General features: G+C 49.2%; 1 protein-coding gene across 4 annotated transcripts in view; it reads left to right on the top strand.

Annotated features, from left to right (window-relative positions):
• Positions 1-16,340, top strand: part of TBC1D2 (TBC1 domain family member 2) — a 49,561-nt gene extending 33,221 nt beyond the window's left edge. For 2 of the 4 annotated variants that reach the window (XM_090274478.1, XM_090274480.1), the window contains 7 exons: positions 1,540-1,650; positions 6,445-6,632; positions 7,638-8,114; positions 11,915-12,035; positions 14,394-14,579; positions 15,362-15,483; positions 15,805-16,340. In XM_090274478.1, coding sequence (XP_090130604.1) covers positions 1,540-1,650; positions 6,445-6,632; positions 7,638-8,114; positions 11,915-12,035; positions 14,394-14,579; positions 15,362-15,483; positions 15,805-16,243 — 1,644 coding nt within the window. In that variant the 3' untranslated portion in view covers positions 16,244-16,340. Of the gene's footprint in view, positions 1-1,539; positions 1,651-6,444; positions 6,633-7,637; positions 8,119-11,914; positions 12,036-14,393; positions 14,580-15,361; positions 15,488-15,804 lie in introns of those variants that run through there. The other 2 variants (XM_090274479.1, XM_090274481.1) reach the window with 2 other exon arrangements.
• The last annotated feature ends 516 nt before the right edge of the window (positions 16,341-16,856 follow it).

Here is a 16,856-nt window from a genome sequence, read left to right as displayed (position 1 = left end):
TGGCAGCTGGGGTTGGGGACATCACAGAGAACCCCAGCAGAGTGGTGACAGGCCATGTGATGAAGCCAGCCCAGGGCATTTATTTCTAGCTATGAGCCCTGGGACATGTGGCCCTCCCACCATGTCAGCTATCTAGGAAGAAGGCAGCAGACCCTGGACATGAGTTGGAGCTTCTGGGCCTGGGAGGGTTCTTGGCCAGAATGAAGACCCACCCAGGATCAGTCAGGATCACCTTTCCCTGGTAATGCAACACCACAGGCTAGGTATGATGTTGTTCTTAGTTTCCAGATAAAGCAGTAGCTATCCGAAGTCATCCCTGCGGTACTCTCTCACTCTCACCTACAGCCCAGTACACTTTCTTGAGTGGGAGAGAAAGCGATTGAGTTTCAGCTGGTAAATGCCTGAAATTGCTAGGTGTAGCTATGAGTGCGTGTTGTCCATTGCTTCTGCACTGTCCATGCGAGCAGAATAAAGACTGAGAGCCATTGCTGTGGCTGTTTCTTTCTGAGGCTCAGGCTTCTGCTTGAACCTCCGCGGTGCTCGGCTGGCGTCTCCTCGCACACCCCAGCAGCTGGGTCTTACTCTCCCCACTGTACAGCCTGCAGAGGAAAACTGCGGGCTCAGGGAGGTGCATCACAGCATTACTCATAATCAAAACAAACCGAACACCCAGGGCTCAAGGTAAAAACAATAACAGGAGAAGGATTATAACTAAGGGTAAATTCGCCCAATAAAATAGTCATCTGGCATTAAAAATGATCACTGGAGAACAACACAAACAAAGGAACTAAATAGAACAAAGAGCAGAATAGCAGTCAATAGGGGGGAGGGGAGAGGGAGAGAAGGGGGATAAGTAAGGGAAGGGTTTAGTCAAAGAACCCGTATAAATGACTCATGGACATGGACAACGGGGAGGGATATGATTGCGGGAGACAGGGTGGGTTGGGTGGGGGAGAGAAATTGGGGGAAAAGGGGACAACTGTAATTGAAAAACCAAAAATTTAAAAAAAAAAAAAAAGAAAAATAAATAAATAATGATCACTGGGAAGTTCCTGTAGCAACATAGAAAAATATTTAGAAAGTGGCACTAAGTTAAAAAATTGTCCACACCAAATTGTTTAGCATGATCACAAATATATGACAAAATATGTTTATTTTAAAAACAAGCATTGCCTGAAGTGTTTGCTATGTTTTGGTCTCTGTACTTAGTGTTCTGATACCTTACCTCACTTAGTCTCCCTGCTGCCCAGCGAGGTAGTTGGTATTTGTTCCTTTTACAGATGAGGAAACAGAGAGAGCAGTGCAGTGAGGTCTCCCAGGACTTGAACTCCAGGCTTAGCACTCTTTCCACCATTAAATTTTGGGATCAAGATGAGAGAAGGGGGCTATTAGTAATTTTTTTTTTTTCTTTCAGACTTCCTTTTCTGTTTGCATTATTGGAAATCTCTTAAGAAAGCAAGTGTTGGCAGCTCGTTTGAGGGTGAGAACCAGGGAGATGTTTATGGTGCAAGTCCTTAACTGCTTTGCTCTCTTCTCCAGGATGACATGGAAGCATACCAGACCCAGAACCGCTTTCTCAATTCTGAGATCCACCAGGTCACAAAGATCTGGAGAAAGGCGGCTGAGAAGGAAAGAGCCCTCCTGATGAAGGTGAGAGGCGGGACCCCTGTTCTGGCCCCCTCTATTCCCGCCACCCTGTGAGTCTCCTCAGCATCTCACCCATCTCACTCTCCTCCTTACCTGTCCACTCTCCCTGTGGACTGTGCCCTTCATGAGCTGTCTTCCAAACAGCAGGTGTCTGTGCTCTGATAGTTCGCTTATCTCCATTTCGCCCAGAGGTACAGAGGAAGAGGTAGGCACTCTTTGTTACACAGGATTTCAAGCCCCCCCTGGAGAAAGTAACTTCGAGGGACTTTAAAGAGCTGGCACCGTTTTTTTTATCTTTTTTTTTTCTCTCTTTTTTCCTTTTGGAAGCCAGATATTAAAGACTAAACATTCAAAAACAGCTGTATATGTGAAAAAACTTAGAAAGTGACCATGTGTGCTCAGGGAGAGGCTCAGAAAAGACCTGAGAAGACCTTAAGTTTACACTTGCAGCTGATTCTTGGCACAGAACCAGCCTACAACAATTACAGAAAGAAAAACAATTAAAAAAAGAAAAATAGCAAACCCTAGGGAAGAGGGAGAATCTGATTTCCAGATTTGCCATGTTATTAGATTCAAATGTCCAGTTTTCAGCAAAATATCACAAGGTATACAAAGAAACAGGAAAGTATGGCCCATTCAAATGGAAGAAAAATTAATGAAAACAATCCCTGACAAAGACCTAATGACTGATATACTAGACAAAGACTTTAATACAATTATCTTAAAGATCTCAAGGAACTAAAGGAAGATGTGTAGAATCAAGAAAGTAATGTGTGAACAAAATAGAATCTTAATATATAGAAAACCTAAAAAGAAACTGAAATAAATTCTGAAGCTGAGAAGGACAATAACTGAAATGAAAAATTCACTGGAGAGATTCAAAGGAAGATTTGATCAGGCAGAACGAATCAGTGAAAATGAAGATAAGGCAATAGAAATTATCGAATCTGAGAAACAGAAAGAAAAATATTGGAAAAAATAAACATTAAGTGGACCAACAACACCCTTGATAGTATGGGAATCCCATAAAGAGAAGTGAGAGACAAAGAGGCAGAGAGAATATTAGAAGAAATAATGACTGGAAATGTCTCAAATTTAATGAAAGACATGAATATAAACATCGAGTTTAATATAAACTCAAAGAGACTCACACCAAAACACATTATAATCAAACTTTTAGTACCAAAGACAAAGAGATACCTGAAAGCAGAGAGAACAGACTCATCACATATAAGAGACCCTCAATAAAATTATGAGCAGATTTCTCATTAGAAACTTTGGAAGGCAGAAGGCAGTGTCCTGAAATATTCAAAGTGCTATAAGCCATCAACCAAGAATCCATACTTGGCAAAACTTTCCTTCAAAAGTGAGAGAAATTAAGACATTTTCAGATAAACAAAAACTGAGGGACTTCATTACCATTAGATCTGCTGTACAAGAAATGCTTAGGGGAGTCCTACAGAGTTAAATGAAAGAATACTAGATAGTAACTCAAAAGGTGTGCAAAGAAATAAAGATCTCAATAAAGGTATATACATAAGTAATTATAAAAGCTGGTATTATTGTAAAAATTATTTATAACCCCAGTTTTTGTTTTCTACATAATTTAAGAGACTACATTTTTTAAAGATTTTATTTATATTTTAGAGAGAGGGAAAAGGAGGGAGAAAAAGAGGGAGAGAAACATTAATGTGTGAGAGAAACATTAATCGGTTGCCTCTCACACACGTGCCAATCAGGGACAGTCCCACAACCCAGGCATGTGCCCTGACTGGGATCAAACCGCTGACCTTTCACTCTGTGGAACGACACCCAAGCCACTGAACCACACCAGTCAGGGTCAGACTACATCTTAAAAAAATAATTATTATCATTATTAGTCTAAAAGCTAGTGGCATTATTGGTTTGTAACTCCATATTTTGTTTTCTGTGTAATTTCAGAGACTAATGCATTTAAAAGAATTATTTATGTTTTGGGGCACACAATGTATAAAGATGTAAGTTTGTGACATCAGCAACCAAAAGGGTAGGAATGGAACTATAAAAGTGCAGAGGTTTTGTATGTTATTAAAGTTAAGCTGGCAGAAGTCTCCCCTTATCAATAATTACTTTAAATGTTAATAGATTAAACTCTCCAATCAGAAGACAGATTGGCAAAATGGATAAAAACACATGATCCAACTATGTGTTGTCTACAAGAGACTCACTTTATAACCAAAAACACAAATAGATTGAATGTGAAATGATGGGAAAGGTATTCCATGAAAATAGTAACCAAAAGAGAGCAGGGTAGCTATACTAATATCAGACAAAAGAGACTTTAAATTTTAAAATACAAGAGACAAAGCAAGACGTTATACATTAATAAAAGCTTCAATACAGTGAGAGGATATGATAGTTACAATCATTTATGCACCTAGTAACAGGCCAGCAAAATATATGAAGCAAAACCTGACGGAATGGGAGGGAAGAACATACAGTTCTACAATAATTGGAGACTAATACCCCACTCTCGGTGATGAGGAGAACAGCCAGGCAGAAGGTAAGTGAGGAACTAGGGGACGTGAACAACACAATAACCAACTAAATCTAACGGACGCGTGCCGATCACTCTGCTCAACAGCATCATGCACATTCTCTGCATGTGTGTACGTGATATTTTCCAGGACAGACCATACATTAAGCCACAAATCATGTCTCAGTGGCTTTAAAAAGACGAGATATCATATCAGATATCTTTTCCAACCGCAATGGGATGAAGTTAGAGATTAATAACAAAGTAAGGAAAATTCACAAGTCTGTGGAAATTAAACAACACATTCTTAAACAATGAATCCAAGAAGAAATCACAGGGGAAATCACACCAAGACGAATGAAAAAGAAGACTCAACAGACCAGAACTTAGGCAGCGCAGTGAAAGCCTTGCAAAGGAGGACATTTAGAGCTATAAATGCTTTAAAAAAAAATTTTTTTTTTAAGCTCAAATTAACAATCTAACTGTACAACTTAAGAAACTAGAAAAAGAACCAAATCCCAGGTAGCCGAAGGGGATAACGATTAGAACAGAGATAAATGAAATAGAGAACAATAAAGAAAATCAATGAAACAAAAGTTAATTTTTTGAAAGATCAACAAAATTGTCAAACCTTTAGCTAGATATACTAAGAAAAAAGGAAGGCTCAAGTTAAAACCGGAAATGAAAATGGTGACATTACATTGATTCCGCAAAAATAAAAAGGATTATAAGAGAGCACTATAAACAGTCGTAGACAACAAATTGGATAACCTGGGTGAAAGGGACAAACTGCTAGAAACACAGCCTACCGAGACTAAATCGCAGAGAAATAGAACATCTGAGTAGACCTAAAACTAGCAAGGAGGTTTAATCACTAATCACAAAATTCCCGAAAGGCGTCGCTGGTGAATTTTGCCAAACGTTTAAAAAAGTAACACTAGTCCTTTCCAGGCTTTTCAAGAAGGGTGCGGGCTAGTGAGGGAGTTGAACACCATCAAGATGCAGTTGGGCACACAGGATTCTTTGGGGCCTAAAGGGAGGAAGAGCCAGAGAAGGCTTCCTGGTGGAGGTACCTTCTGAGGTGAGTCCTAAAAGGGAGTTACCGTTGTCCAGACAGAGTGGAGAAAAGCCTTCCAAGAAGAGAGGCAGCCAGGCTGGGTGGGCTGAGGCGTGAGGCTGGTGGGCGCAGGCTTGGGAGCGCATCCGAGGAAGCTGGTAGTTGTTGAGGGGGTTGTGAGTGGTGAGGGTCTCAGTCAGACTTGTCTTGAGAAAACCATGGGTGCCCAGTGGACTTGACGAGGTGGCCTGGGGGTAGGAAGACTTGGGAATCTGTAGCAGAATTCCAGAAAAGGCTTTTGGTGAGGGGGCTCAGGAAGCAGCCCAGAGGTGGAAGGACGCCGGAGTGGGGGCCAACTGAAACAGGATGGCTTGGAATGGGTGCTCAGCCAGTGTTTGGAGGTGGGGACCCAGGCAGGGGTGCCACAGAATGGCAGCCTTGCCCAGGAGGCATCCACTGTGCCCCCCAGGATGAGACTGGGCTGGGCTGGCCCCGAGGCTTTGGCAATGCTGCAAGGCACATCTCTTCCATCTCCCCCTTACAGAGAGGAAAAATGGGGCCCAGCCCTGCCCAGCTTATATAAATAGCAACAGGGTTCAAGGCAGAGGGAAGGTGTGTGGTGTGTGTCCCGTGAGGTGGGAGAGAGGGTGTGTGTGGGAGGAGCATAAGGAGCCCACGTGGTGGTAGCAGGAGGCCCAAGGGCGGTGCAGAGCTCTGTGTCCATCCCCGGGCACTGCTCAGTAAGGCCATCCACAGGGAGCCTGCTCTAGGCCTGGGACCTGGGCAGGGCTTTATGCACATCTGCTCCCCCAAGCCTCACCGGAATTCTGAGGCAGACTCTATTATCCCCGTTGCCCAGATGGAGAAGCTAAGTAAGGCACAGAGAAGTTCAGGCCCTTGCTATCATCACCCAGTCAGCAGCGGCTGAACCAGGATAGGACTGCAAGCCATATAAGAGCTGAGCTGTCTCTGCCCACCCTTCCCTTCTTTCTTCTGAATCCAGCTCCAGCCCTGGACCTGGTTCTGTCCTGCCTGGAGCCCTTTCTGCCTTGTTATAAACCCTTGGACTCGGAGCCCACTTCCTTTCCTTTATGTGAAGGGCTGGAAGCAGGGAGGGGGGAACCTGGAGAAGGGTGTGTTGCCTAAAGCTGTGCAGGCCTCAGGCCTCTGCGGCAGCCCAAGCCCAACCCAGTGGCCTGACCAGCACCCCCTTTCGCCCTGGCAGTGTGCCTACCTGCAAGCCAGGAACTGCCAGGTGGAGAGCAAGTACCTGGCAGGGCTGCGGAGGCTGCAGGAGGCCGTGGGGAGCGAGGGCAGTGAGTGCGCTGAGCTGCTCAGGCAGCTCATCCAGGAGGCGTTGCAGTGGGAAGCCAGCGAGGCCGCTGCTGACAGTGTGGAGCTGAGCCCCATCAGGTGAGCCCCGCGGCAGCCTGGGGGTCCCCAGCTGCCCCGCTGACTGTGTGTGAGCAGTGCCTATTTCTTACCTCGCACCTTCAGATGAATGAGCGTGAGGTTCGGACGGGCCCCATTTCACAGCTGAGGCAGCGCGGGCTCAGAGCAGGCAGCCCTTTGCCCCAGCCACACACCACTTCAGTGCACCTGACCTCAGTCTGCCTCCCCAGGCTGCCCCCCCGAAGTGTTTTTCAGAAAGATGGGGAGAGGGGACAGTACAGCTGCCTCCCCTGAGCTAAGCCCTTGCTGAGCACAATGGACAAGGACAGTTAAATAATGACAGAGGGGCTGCGACTGGAGTCTCGGAGGCTGGGTGGCCCAGTGGCAGGAGCCCCAGCTTTGGAGCCAGACTTGGGTCTCTCACTGTGCGACCTTGGACAAGTCACGTTAACTCTCAGAGCCTCATGTGCAGCTTCCATAAGATGTACATAAGGTCCCTGCTTCGCAAGATTACTAGGATCCAGTGACATGGCACATGCAGAGCACACATGGGGCAAATGTTGAGTAAATGAAAGGCCATCTGAAATGGATCCCCAACCCTCCCTTCTCCGTTTGTCATTGGTGCTGTCTGCGCCCCATGCATTTTGGGCTTACTGGCTCAGGAACTGGGCTTCTACATTGACAGTGCAAGGCTCCCGGGCCTAATAAGAGGATCCATTATACTTGCACAGAATGAATGAGTAAATGTCTCTTCAGCTCTTACTGTGTGCCAGGCACTGTCTGGGCCCCCAGTAGTTCATAACAGGATCTCAGTGGGTCTTCATGAGGCAGAACAGGAGTTTCTCTACCCATTGTACAGAGGAGCAAATTGAGGTTCAGAGAACTGAGTGACCTGTCCAGAGCTTGCATGGCTAACCCACAGTGAAGCCAAGGCAGGAACCTTGCCCTGGGTGCACTCCCTCCCCACTGCCGCTTATCTGGGGAGGGGCTCCACAAGGCGTTGCTAACACGGGCTTCTGCTGACAGCGAATATGATGAGTATGGCTTCCTGACTGTGCCCAACTACGAGGTGGAAGACCTGAAGCTGCTGGCCAAGATCCAAGCACTGGAGGTGCGCTCGCACCACCTGCTGGCCCACGAGGCTATGGAGCGACCGCTGCGAGAGCGCTGGGCTGCACTGGGTGAGCTTGCACCCTCCACCGAGCTCAAGCAGCTGCTGCGGATGGGCGTGTCCCAAGAGCACCGGCCTCGGGTCTGGAGGTGGCTGGTCCACCTCCGCCTCCAGCACCTGCAGGTCCCCGGCCACTACCAGGAGCTGCTGGGCCGGAGCCAGACCTGCAAGCACCCTGCTGCCCGCCAGATCGAGCTGGACCTGAACCGTACCTTCCCCAACAACAAACACTTCACCTGTCCCACCTCCAGCTTCCCAGACAAGCTCCGCCGGGTGCTGTTGGCCTTCTCCTGGCAGAACCCCTCCATCGGCTACTGCCAGGGCCTGAACAGGTAGGTGAGGACACAGCCTTTATCCTTCAGAGTGGCCCTCTGTCTCTTTGGAGCCTTTCAAGAACCTAGAGAGGTGAGTCCAGGAGGCTTGATGCGATCCCACTGTGCAGGTGGGGACAAGCCGATGAGAGGACATGTTCAGGACAGAGGTGGGTCCGAGCTCAGGGCTCCTCATCCCAGGCTCTCTCCTTCGCTTTGTGCTCAGGGAGGTGCCACTCCTGAAGAAAACATGGTAACCGGCCCCCTGGAGTTGTAGTGCACAGCCCAGTTCATAAATTGTGCCAATGTCTGGGTCAGGGATCATTTGCTTTAAATGAAACCCACTCAGCAAGCCAAAGGAAATGAGAATTTGCAGACATTACAGGGGAACCTCGCCCAAGCCAGGAAAAGAAAATAAGAGAGAGGACGTGGTCATTGGAAGCTGAGGCAACTGCACACCCCAGGGGGCATCCTTCACTCTGTGTTCCAGGGTCAAGGCCCCTGGAGACTGTGCAGCTCTGAGATAGTCCTGCTCTGCGGCCCTTGTGGGGCTGTGTGGCCTGTGGCCTCTCGGTCCCCATTTCTGCTTCCTCCCCTCTCAGCAGACCCACCTCTCTGCCCATCACTCCTTGGACATTTAGGGCCCATGGAAGCTGTCAGAATGGAGACCTCAGCCTCTGAGTCTAGAGCAGCGGTTCTCAACCTGTGGGTCACGACCCCTTTGGCGGTCGAACGACCCTTTCACAGGGGTCACCTAAGACCATCGGAAAACACATAGATAATTACATATTGTTTTTTGTGATTAATCATTATGCTTTAATTATGTTCGGTTTGTAACAATGAAAATACATCCTGCATATCAGATATTTACATTACAATTCATAACAGTAGCAAAATTACAGTTATGAAGTAGCAACGAAAATAATTTTATGGTTGGTGGGTCACCACAACATGAACTGTATTAAAGGGTCGCAGCATTAGGAAGGTTGAGAACCACTGGTCTAGAGCCGTTCAGCAGGTCTTCCCTTTTGTCGATACCCTTATGTCCCAGATCAAAATTCCCGAAGGAAGGAATCTGACCCAGCCTGGATTAATTTCTCCTTCTAGTCCAATAGCAGGAGACAAGGGATAAGGGTGGGGTCACCTGGCAGGGATGCCCCCCTCCAGTACTCTGGGGGCCTCTCATGGATGCCCCCAGTCATCTCAGTAGAGTTTGCACAATCTCAGGTATTTCCCAAAGCAAGTTTTGACTCCATTTAAACAGACATATGCTCAAGGAAAATTGACATAAGACATTCTGCTCGTTTTTCAGAATAGGTGGTGTGTGACATTTATTCAACACAGAATAAACATTCAGGCTGTCCCTCCTCAAATTGGAATGGTTCCCAGGGGTAGATATTTTTGATACTTTATTTCCAGTCTCAATTGGGTAAAATTCAGAGCATATACATGTACAGTTACCGGGAATTTTGAGTTAAACCCCAGAACAGCTAATCTGTGCTGAAGAAGCAGGGGGAAATTCCTGTACCAGAAGGGGGTCTTAAGATAAGCCTCAGAAGGGAAGACGCCAGGGTACATAGGAACTGAGACCAAGAATGAGGTGACACCCACATTGTATTTCTTTACTTCTTTTTCTCAGTAGTCTTTTTTTTTTTTACCAGTTATTGGTATATAGGAAATATTCATGTTACTGCTTTAAACAGAAAGTTATTTTTAATAGAACCTGTTCAAATGTAGAGGGTGCTGCTTATTCTTTCAAAGGCCAGTAAACCCAAGCCTGCAGACCCCTTTCACTTGTTGAGTGCCGCCATCTAGTGGTAGCTATGGGAACTGCACGTGTCGTGTCTGGAGGACAGACCCTGATGATACGGAACACATCCTGCCTATTTAGAGTGATAGATATCGTGGTCATGACTTGAACAAACATTTTAAATCCATTTCCCTTTAAAATATAAGTGGAGTGCTTTAAACGTTGGTTTTTCCCCGTTGTCACACCCCCTTCTTTCCAGACCCACTGGACCTTAAATGCTTAAGTCAGAGTCTGGCTGCAGTTTGTAGGCACTAGTTAATGCCAGCAGCCTGTCCTCATTTACCTTTTAATGTGCAGAAGCCTAAGCCGATGATGGCAGCCTGCTCCGGGACTGAGCACATCCTGAGGCTCTAGTGGAATGGGGTGAGGTGGAGAGAACAGCAGGGTGGACTTTGGGAGCCCTGGATTCTATTTCCATTCTGCTACCAACTGACTGAGTGACCTTGAGCAAGTCACTTCTGCTTTCTGGGTCTCGGTCTTACTGTGTCTGCAATGACTATCTATACCAGTAGGATGCAGCTGCCTGGAGCCTTGTCTTGTGAGTCTCTGAGGCAGCCTCAGACTCAGTGGGAAGGAATGCCGTGATCTGTTAGTTATGTCTGTCCTGGGCATAGTCAGGGAGAGTGGTGGCCGGTGTACCATACACGTGCTATCCCTGAACTAAATGACCTGAAACCCCCCACCATCCTTCCCCAGCTCTGAGAGGGCAGAGCTTTCTGTTTCCCAGGAGACCTGTGACTGTTTTCTCCATCCACTCAGCTCAGACTCATGAGGGTTTATACAAATATTTTAGCCAAAATGGAGAGAAATTCCTTCTCAAACTGCTGGGAAGATAAAAAGTTGTTTTGTTTTTTTTTCTTTTGAGAATTGACCCAGTTTCTTTGAAAAAACATTAACCTGGGAAGAGGCTGGAGGTCATGGATCCAATCTAGTAGGAGCCCAGAGCAGCATAAACATCTGGACAGTGACATGTGCTCTGTGTGCCCATCAAGAGTGTGAGCCTTCCCGGTGCTGCAGAGTGCAGTCTCACTAAGGATGTTTAGTGGGTGCACTTCAGAAAACGGGCTCCACAGCCCCATTGGACGGCATGGGTTAGAAGGCACACGATGTCCTCTTCCCTGTGGGATTTCTCAGAGGCTTTGCTGAGATACTGTGTATCATTGGCCTCTAAAAGGGAGCTGGAGTATACAGCATTCCCTAAACATCTGACTGTGGGTCCTTGTGTTCACCTAGCATCATGACAGATGAGTACATTTTGGAAAAGGTATTCTTGGATTGTTCCCAGAAAAGACCCATCAGGAAAAATGGAAGAAGTAGAGGAGATAGTGTTTCTTTCAGGCAGATTTCCCTGCTCAGCACTGTGGGTCTTTCCTTTCTTACCCATGATCTCATTAGAGCCCTGTGATAACTTTAGGGGAGAGGGGAAGCAAAGGAGAAGAACTCTGTGTATTGAGCACCTGGTATATCTAGACAGTGAGCATCTCCTCACTCCAAATGCCTCACAGTCCCAGGAAGTAGACATTAATCCCACTTCACAGGTGGGAGGCTCAGAGGGGGTGGCTTGCAGAGTCGCAAAGCCTGTGAATATGAAGATGAGGACAGTTAATATTTATAAAGCACTCACCACATGTCAAGTGCTGTGCTGGGCATTTACCATACATTAACTGTTAATCTTCATAACAGTCCTATGATTATTAGGAGGATGCTGAAACTCAGAGAAGTTAAATAGCTTGCCTAGGGTCACCCAGCAAGGAAGTGGCAAGACTAAGATTCACACCCAGGCAATGGGATTTCAGAGCGCCTGCTCTAAGATGATCCTCATTCGTCTGGAAATCCTCAATGTAGTCCTCCTCAAATGCATGTTTGGCTCACCCAGGTGCCAAGAACACCAGCTGGTCAGGGAGTGGGGTTGGGCAGGACTTCCCCTTCAGACCCAGGGAGCCATGTCTGTCACGAACTGCCTGACTGTGACTTCTGTGGGTCACTCCAGGCTTCCTTCCCTCCCACACAGGCTGGCAGCCATTGCTCTGCTGGTCCTTGATGAAGAGGAGAGTGCCTTCTGGTGCCTGGTGGCCATTGTGGAGACCATCATGCCAGCTGATTACTACAGCAAGACGCTGACAGCGTCCCAGGTAAGCAGGGCCGGGAGGAGACTTAGTGGTTATCTAGGCAAGCCCCTGAGGTGTTCTTGCAAGCCAGTGAATCTCGGAAAAGTCAGGGCTCACTCAGAATGGGCCAGTACCCTCTCACTGGACAGACAGGAAGTTCTGGTGAGCTAATGACCTTTAGAATTTGGGGGACCCTGCCCATAGGATAGATTGTTGTTATTCCAATGGTGACATTGTCATTAGAAACCATTGGTTTCCTGGGGAGGGGAGAAGAAGAAAATAATAGTGTCACTTGCGATTGGCCAATAAAGATTTTCAAAATAGAGTTCAGGGAGTATGGAAGATGGGACTGGGAGGGTAGAGGTGGCAATGATCCCCACACAAGCTCATCATCTCCTGCTGAGAGGTGCAGCTGCCACCAGCATCTCAGGACCTCCTTTACTGCCAACTGAGCACAGGCCAGCCCTGGAGTCCAGCGAACTCAGTCAGAGCCAACCCTTTCCGTAATCTGCAGTGCGGCCTGGGCAGGTGGCCTCCCTTCTCTGACCACAGACTTGTCCGCTTTTGAACGAGAGGAACTCTACTTCATGGGTTTGTTGAGAAGTGTAAATGAAAGGCCATTTCAAACCTCCCAGCTCCACTCTCCTCCTCCTATGCGTCACCCCTTGGCCTGCTCTTGCTGCATCAGCGCCATCTGCCTTATGGAGACGGGCTACCTCTGGAGCACTTTGTCACTTCCCAACCCCAAACCTACCAAGCCACTACCACCCCACCCTTCCTGTTCTGCTTTCCTACTATGGTCGTGCAACACCAATTCCTCCTTCTAGGACATCCTCCTGGGTGGGATGCTCAGGAGTGCATAGGCACTCGGGTGTGGAGTAGAAAGGTCAGGGCTGGAGATCAAGAGCTAGGATCATCGGGAAACAGGTGGTGAACCAGGTAGGGGGGTGTTTGGCTGTGCGGAAGGCAAGCCCAGCCTAAGAGCAGCTTAAGTGGGCAATTCTTGTCAGGTAATGACAAAGCTGAAGGCTCCTGCTAGCCCTCTGCTCTGCCATCCTGGCATGTGGCTTTCACCCTCCCACTCATCATGTTGTGACTACAGAATGGCATCTTGTGTCACCCCTGGCACCGTGGCCCTGGCCCAGACTGGAAGAAGCAGGAGGGGAGCGGCAGGAGCTGGCTCCCTATAAAACAGCTTTCCCCAACCCAGCAATTCCTGCTGACGCCTCCTGGCAGAACTGTACCACGTGGCACCTCTAGTTGCAAGGCAGGCTGGGAAATGTTCCATATTCTGTTTTCACATTTTAACATCTCTGAAGCTGAGGTGTGTTGTATAATCGATATGTGATGGTGGGCTGTTGTTTTGTTTGTTTTTTCATTTTTTAGAAAATTTCATTTTTAGAACATCTTTAATGTGCATAAACATTGAGAAAACAGTATATGAACCTCTATGTACCTATCACCTAGTTTCAATAATTATCAACACTGGAAGGCCAGTGCTGTTTCAACTAAACCTCTACCCATTCTTCCCACTTTGATGATCTTGAAGTAAATCTCAGACATCATATCACTTCATCCATGAATCCTTCAGAAGGCTCAGTGGCATCTGAGATTGAATGAATTACCCTAGGTTTTGAGCTGGACACTAGGCCTCCACAGCAGACCTGGGGTTCTGGGAGAAGAAGGAAGGAAAGGGAGGGTGTAGCTGTGGCCAACAGCTAACGCCTAGGAGATGACGTAAGTGGAAGGGGAGGGCTGAGAACCAGCGGTTACAGGAAAGCAAGAGCAACAGGAGCCTCAAATGGGCCTGTCCTAGAGGTGGGAGGCCAACCACCAAAGAACCATGTCTTAGAGCCAGGAAAGGAGCCAGTGCTGGAAGTAATCAATTCGTTCAACTAAAACAAGGATGGAGACATGACAGTGGCCACACGGGGAGGTCCTTGGCACCCATTGCCCAGCAGCATCCTCCTTTAGGGAGATTCCTGGATATTCAGGGCAGCGGGACAGTGTGACTCCTCCCAATACCTGTCCCCAGGGGCAGGCACAGAGCATCTTGTGCATCACGCCCAAAGTGTCAGCTGGCACAAGCCTGAGCTCCTGTTTGGCTTAAGGTTCAGATGGGCAAAGGGACCAAAACTCCACTGGCCACAACCTTAACAGCTCACAGAGACCTCTGGGCCAAAGCTCAGTGCTGCAGCCTGGGAGCGGCAGAGGATTTGCTGCTGCATCTGCTCCCGGCCAGGCCGGCTCTGTGGCCCCCCGGCTGGGCGGGACCCAGGCTGAGGCTCCAGGACTACCTGTGGCTGGGTGGAAGGAGCTGGGAGGGAGGGAGGCAGCCCTTTCCTCAGGCAGAAGCTGACCGGCCCTCTCCCCACCCTCCAGGTGGACCAGCGGGTGCTCCAGGATCTCCTCTCAGAGAAGCTGCCCAGGCTGATGGCCCACCTGGGGCAGCACCGCGTGGACCTCTCCTTCATCACCTTCAACTGGTTCCTCGTGGTCTTTGCCGACAGTCTCATCAGCAACATCCTCCTCCAGGTCTGGGACGCCTTCCTCTACGAGGGCACCAAGGTAGGGTACTACCAGGGGTGAGCAGGAGGGTCCTGGGCAAGACCCTTCATCCTCCTGGAAAATGGGAGGGCAGTGATACCTGTCAGGGCTGTTGAGGACATGTGCTGGGAGCATGGCTTTGTAAACTGAAGTGCTTTGCATACATGAGAGGAAGTGTCTCTGCCTCCAGAAATGCTCCCTAAAGTTGGGGGAGGTTCCTCTCCCTGGAGAGGAAGTGTGAGCATGACCTAGGCAGCATATCCTTATTCCATCCATTGCCATTCAATTCACCTGGGCCCCTCCTCATCTTCTTCCTGTTTGGACCGAGCCCTGGATTGGGAGGTTGGCACTTGGGTCTGGTCCTGGCTCTGCCCCTCACCTTGGTAGGAGCCCCTGGACAGGCCCTTTCCCACTGTCCGGTCATTTCCACAGAGTACTTGATAACAAATGCACTGCACAGTTTGCAGAGAGCCCTTGGATTTGTCATTTCCTCGATTCTTGCCAGCGCCCCATGTAAAGACAGTATTACCCTCAATTAGGTCCAGCCCGAGCCAAGACCTCACCAAGGGCTCCAGGACAAGTCAGGGTAGAGCCAGGACTCAGCCACAATCCCCAGATTCCACGCTATGGTGCCCCTGGGGTTTCTAATCTCCCCTCCCCAGTGGCCTCCCTGTACACACGTCTCCTGCAAACTTTCAGCCTCTGCAGCCTGTCCAGGGACTCCCACTGCCTAGTGCTCCTCCCTCTGGGGGTGTCCTACCCTGGCCCCCCAGGCCCCACCTGAGCCCCTACCTTGTCCCCAGGTGCTTTTCCGCTATGCCTTGGCCATTTTCAAGTACAACGAGGAGGAGCTCCTACGGCTACATGACAGCCTGGAGATCTACCAGTACCTGCGCTTCTTCACCAAGACCATTTGCAACAGCCGGTGAGACCCCACCCCTGCTCTCCACCATTCCCTCCACCTACACCCATTCATGTGTCACCTTCTCCAGGAAGCCTTCCCTGACCTACCTTTCCTTAGTGGGTTAGAGCTTCCATAGCCCTAAGCTTTCTCCTGCCTCAGTACATATGACTTTGGGTGGAAATCATCTTCTTCACTCTTTGCTCCCTGGAAGGTGAGCTCCCCAGGGGCAGGGGCCACGGGCCTTAGCCACATGGGCAGAATGAATGCAGGCCTGCCTGGAAGGCATGGGAGTACAGGCACCATGGGGCACTGCGCTCTGGGCTGACTGTGTTCTCCCCCCAGGAAGCTGATGAATATCGCCTTCAGCGACATGAACCCCTTTCCTATGAAACAGCTGCAGCAGTTGCGGATGGTGCACCGGGAGCGGCTGGAGGCCGAGCTGCGGGAGCTGGAGCAGCTCAAGGCCGAATACTTGGAGACCCGGGCATCCCTGCACCCAGTGGTGCCTGAGGCTTGCACCAGTGAGGATGAGGGGGATGGGGAGACCACTTGTGCTCCCCAAAGCCCTTCCTCACCCTCAACTGGCAGGCCCCCAGGAGGACAGCCATGGAGCAGTGGTCCAGCCCCCAGAGCCCCATCACCTTGTGACGCTGGGCAAGCCCCTCCCCATCTCTGGGCTCCAGTCTCCCCATCAGAGCATGGTCTGCTGGTTGGGTTATCTCCCCCTGAGCATCTCCAGGGTGCTGCCCCTTTCTCACTTCCTCCTCAGAGCACTTTATGATGCAGACAAGAGCACTGTCGTTATAGGGAACATTCTTTAAGTTTATCTGTGTAAAACTATGTAAATATGAGGAATAGTTCACCAACTTTGGAACTTACACGACTCTCAGTAACTGCATGTTCCTGCACCCGCCACTAGGACCTTCCTGGCCTGGCCATCCTGCTGCTGGTTCTGTGGGCATGTCTGCAGAGCCCGTCCCCCTCCCAGTCCCCTGAGGAGCTTCTGTCCTTCTGGGCCCAAGCACCTCTCCACTGCCCGGTGGGCTTGTGTTCCAGGCCCAGCTCCCGTCTACCAAGGCCTGTTCTGAGCCTTGCACCTGTGCTCTCCTTTCTGCCCACAGCCCATTCGGGTGGGGGAGGTCCCCAGGAAACCCCGTGCCTGCCACCAAGAGGCGCTTGGTGTGGGGTTTGGGCAGAGCCGTGAATCAGTTGTCCAGCCTCATCTCCCACCACCAGCTTCATAGGCTAGGGCTGGAAGGGTCACCTTTTCTCAAAAAAGTAAGTGGATGGAAGGTGAAGAAAAGGCACTGAGAGGGATAGCCATCGCCTGTGCCCCCGCCAGGGCTGTCAGCAGCAACTCGGTGTCCGTCTGGGCTGGTGCAGCCCTTCCTCAG

Source organism: Furipterus horrens, unplaced genomic scaffold, assembly GCF_987537825.1.
Source record: "Furipterus horrens unplaced genomic scaffold, mFurHor1.1.pri manual_scaffold_4, whole genome shotgun sequence".
Lineage (NCBI taxonomy): Eukaryota > Metazoa > Chordata > Mammalia > Chiroptera > Furipteridae > Furipterus > Furipterus horrens.
Note: the sequence above shows the minus strand (reverse complement) of the source record. Positions and strands in the feature narration are given on the sequence as shown.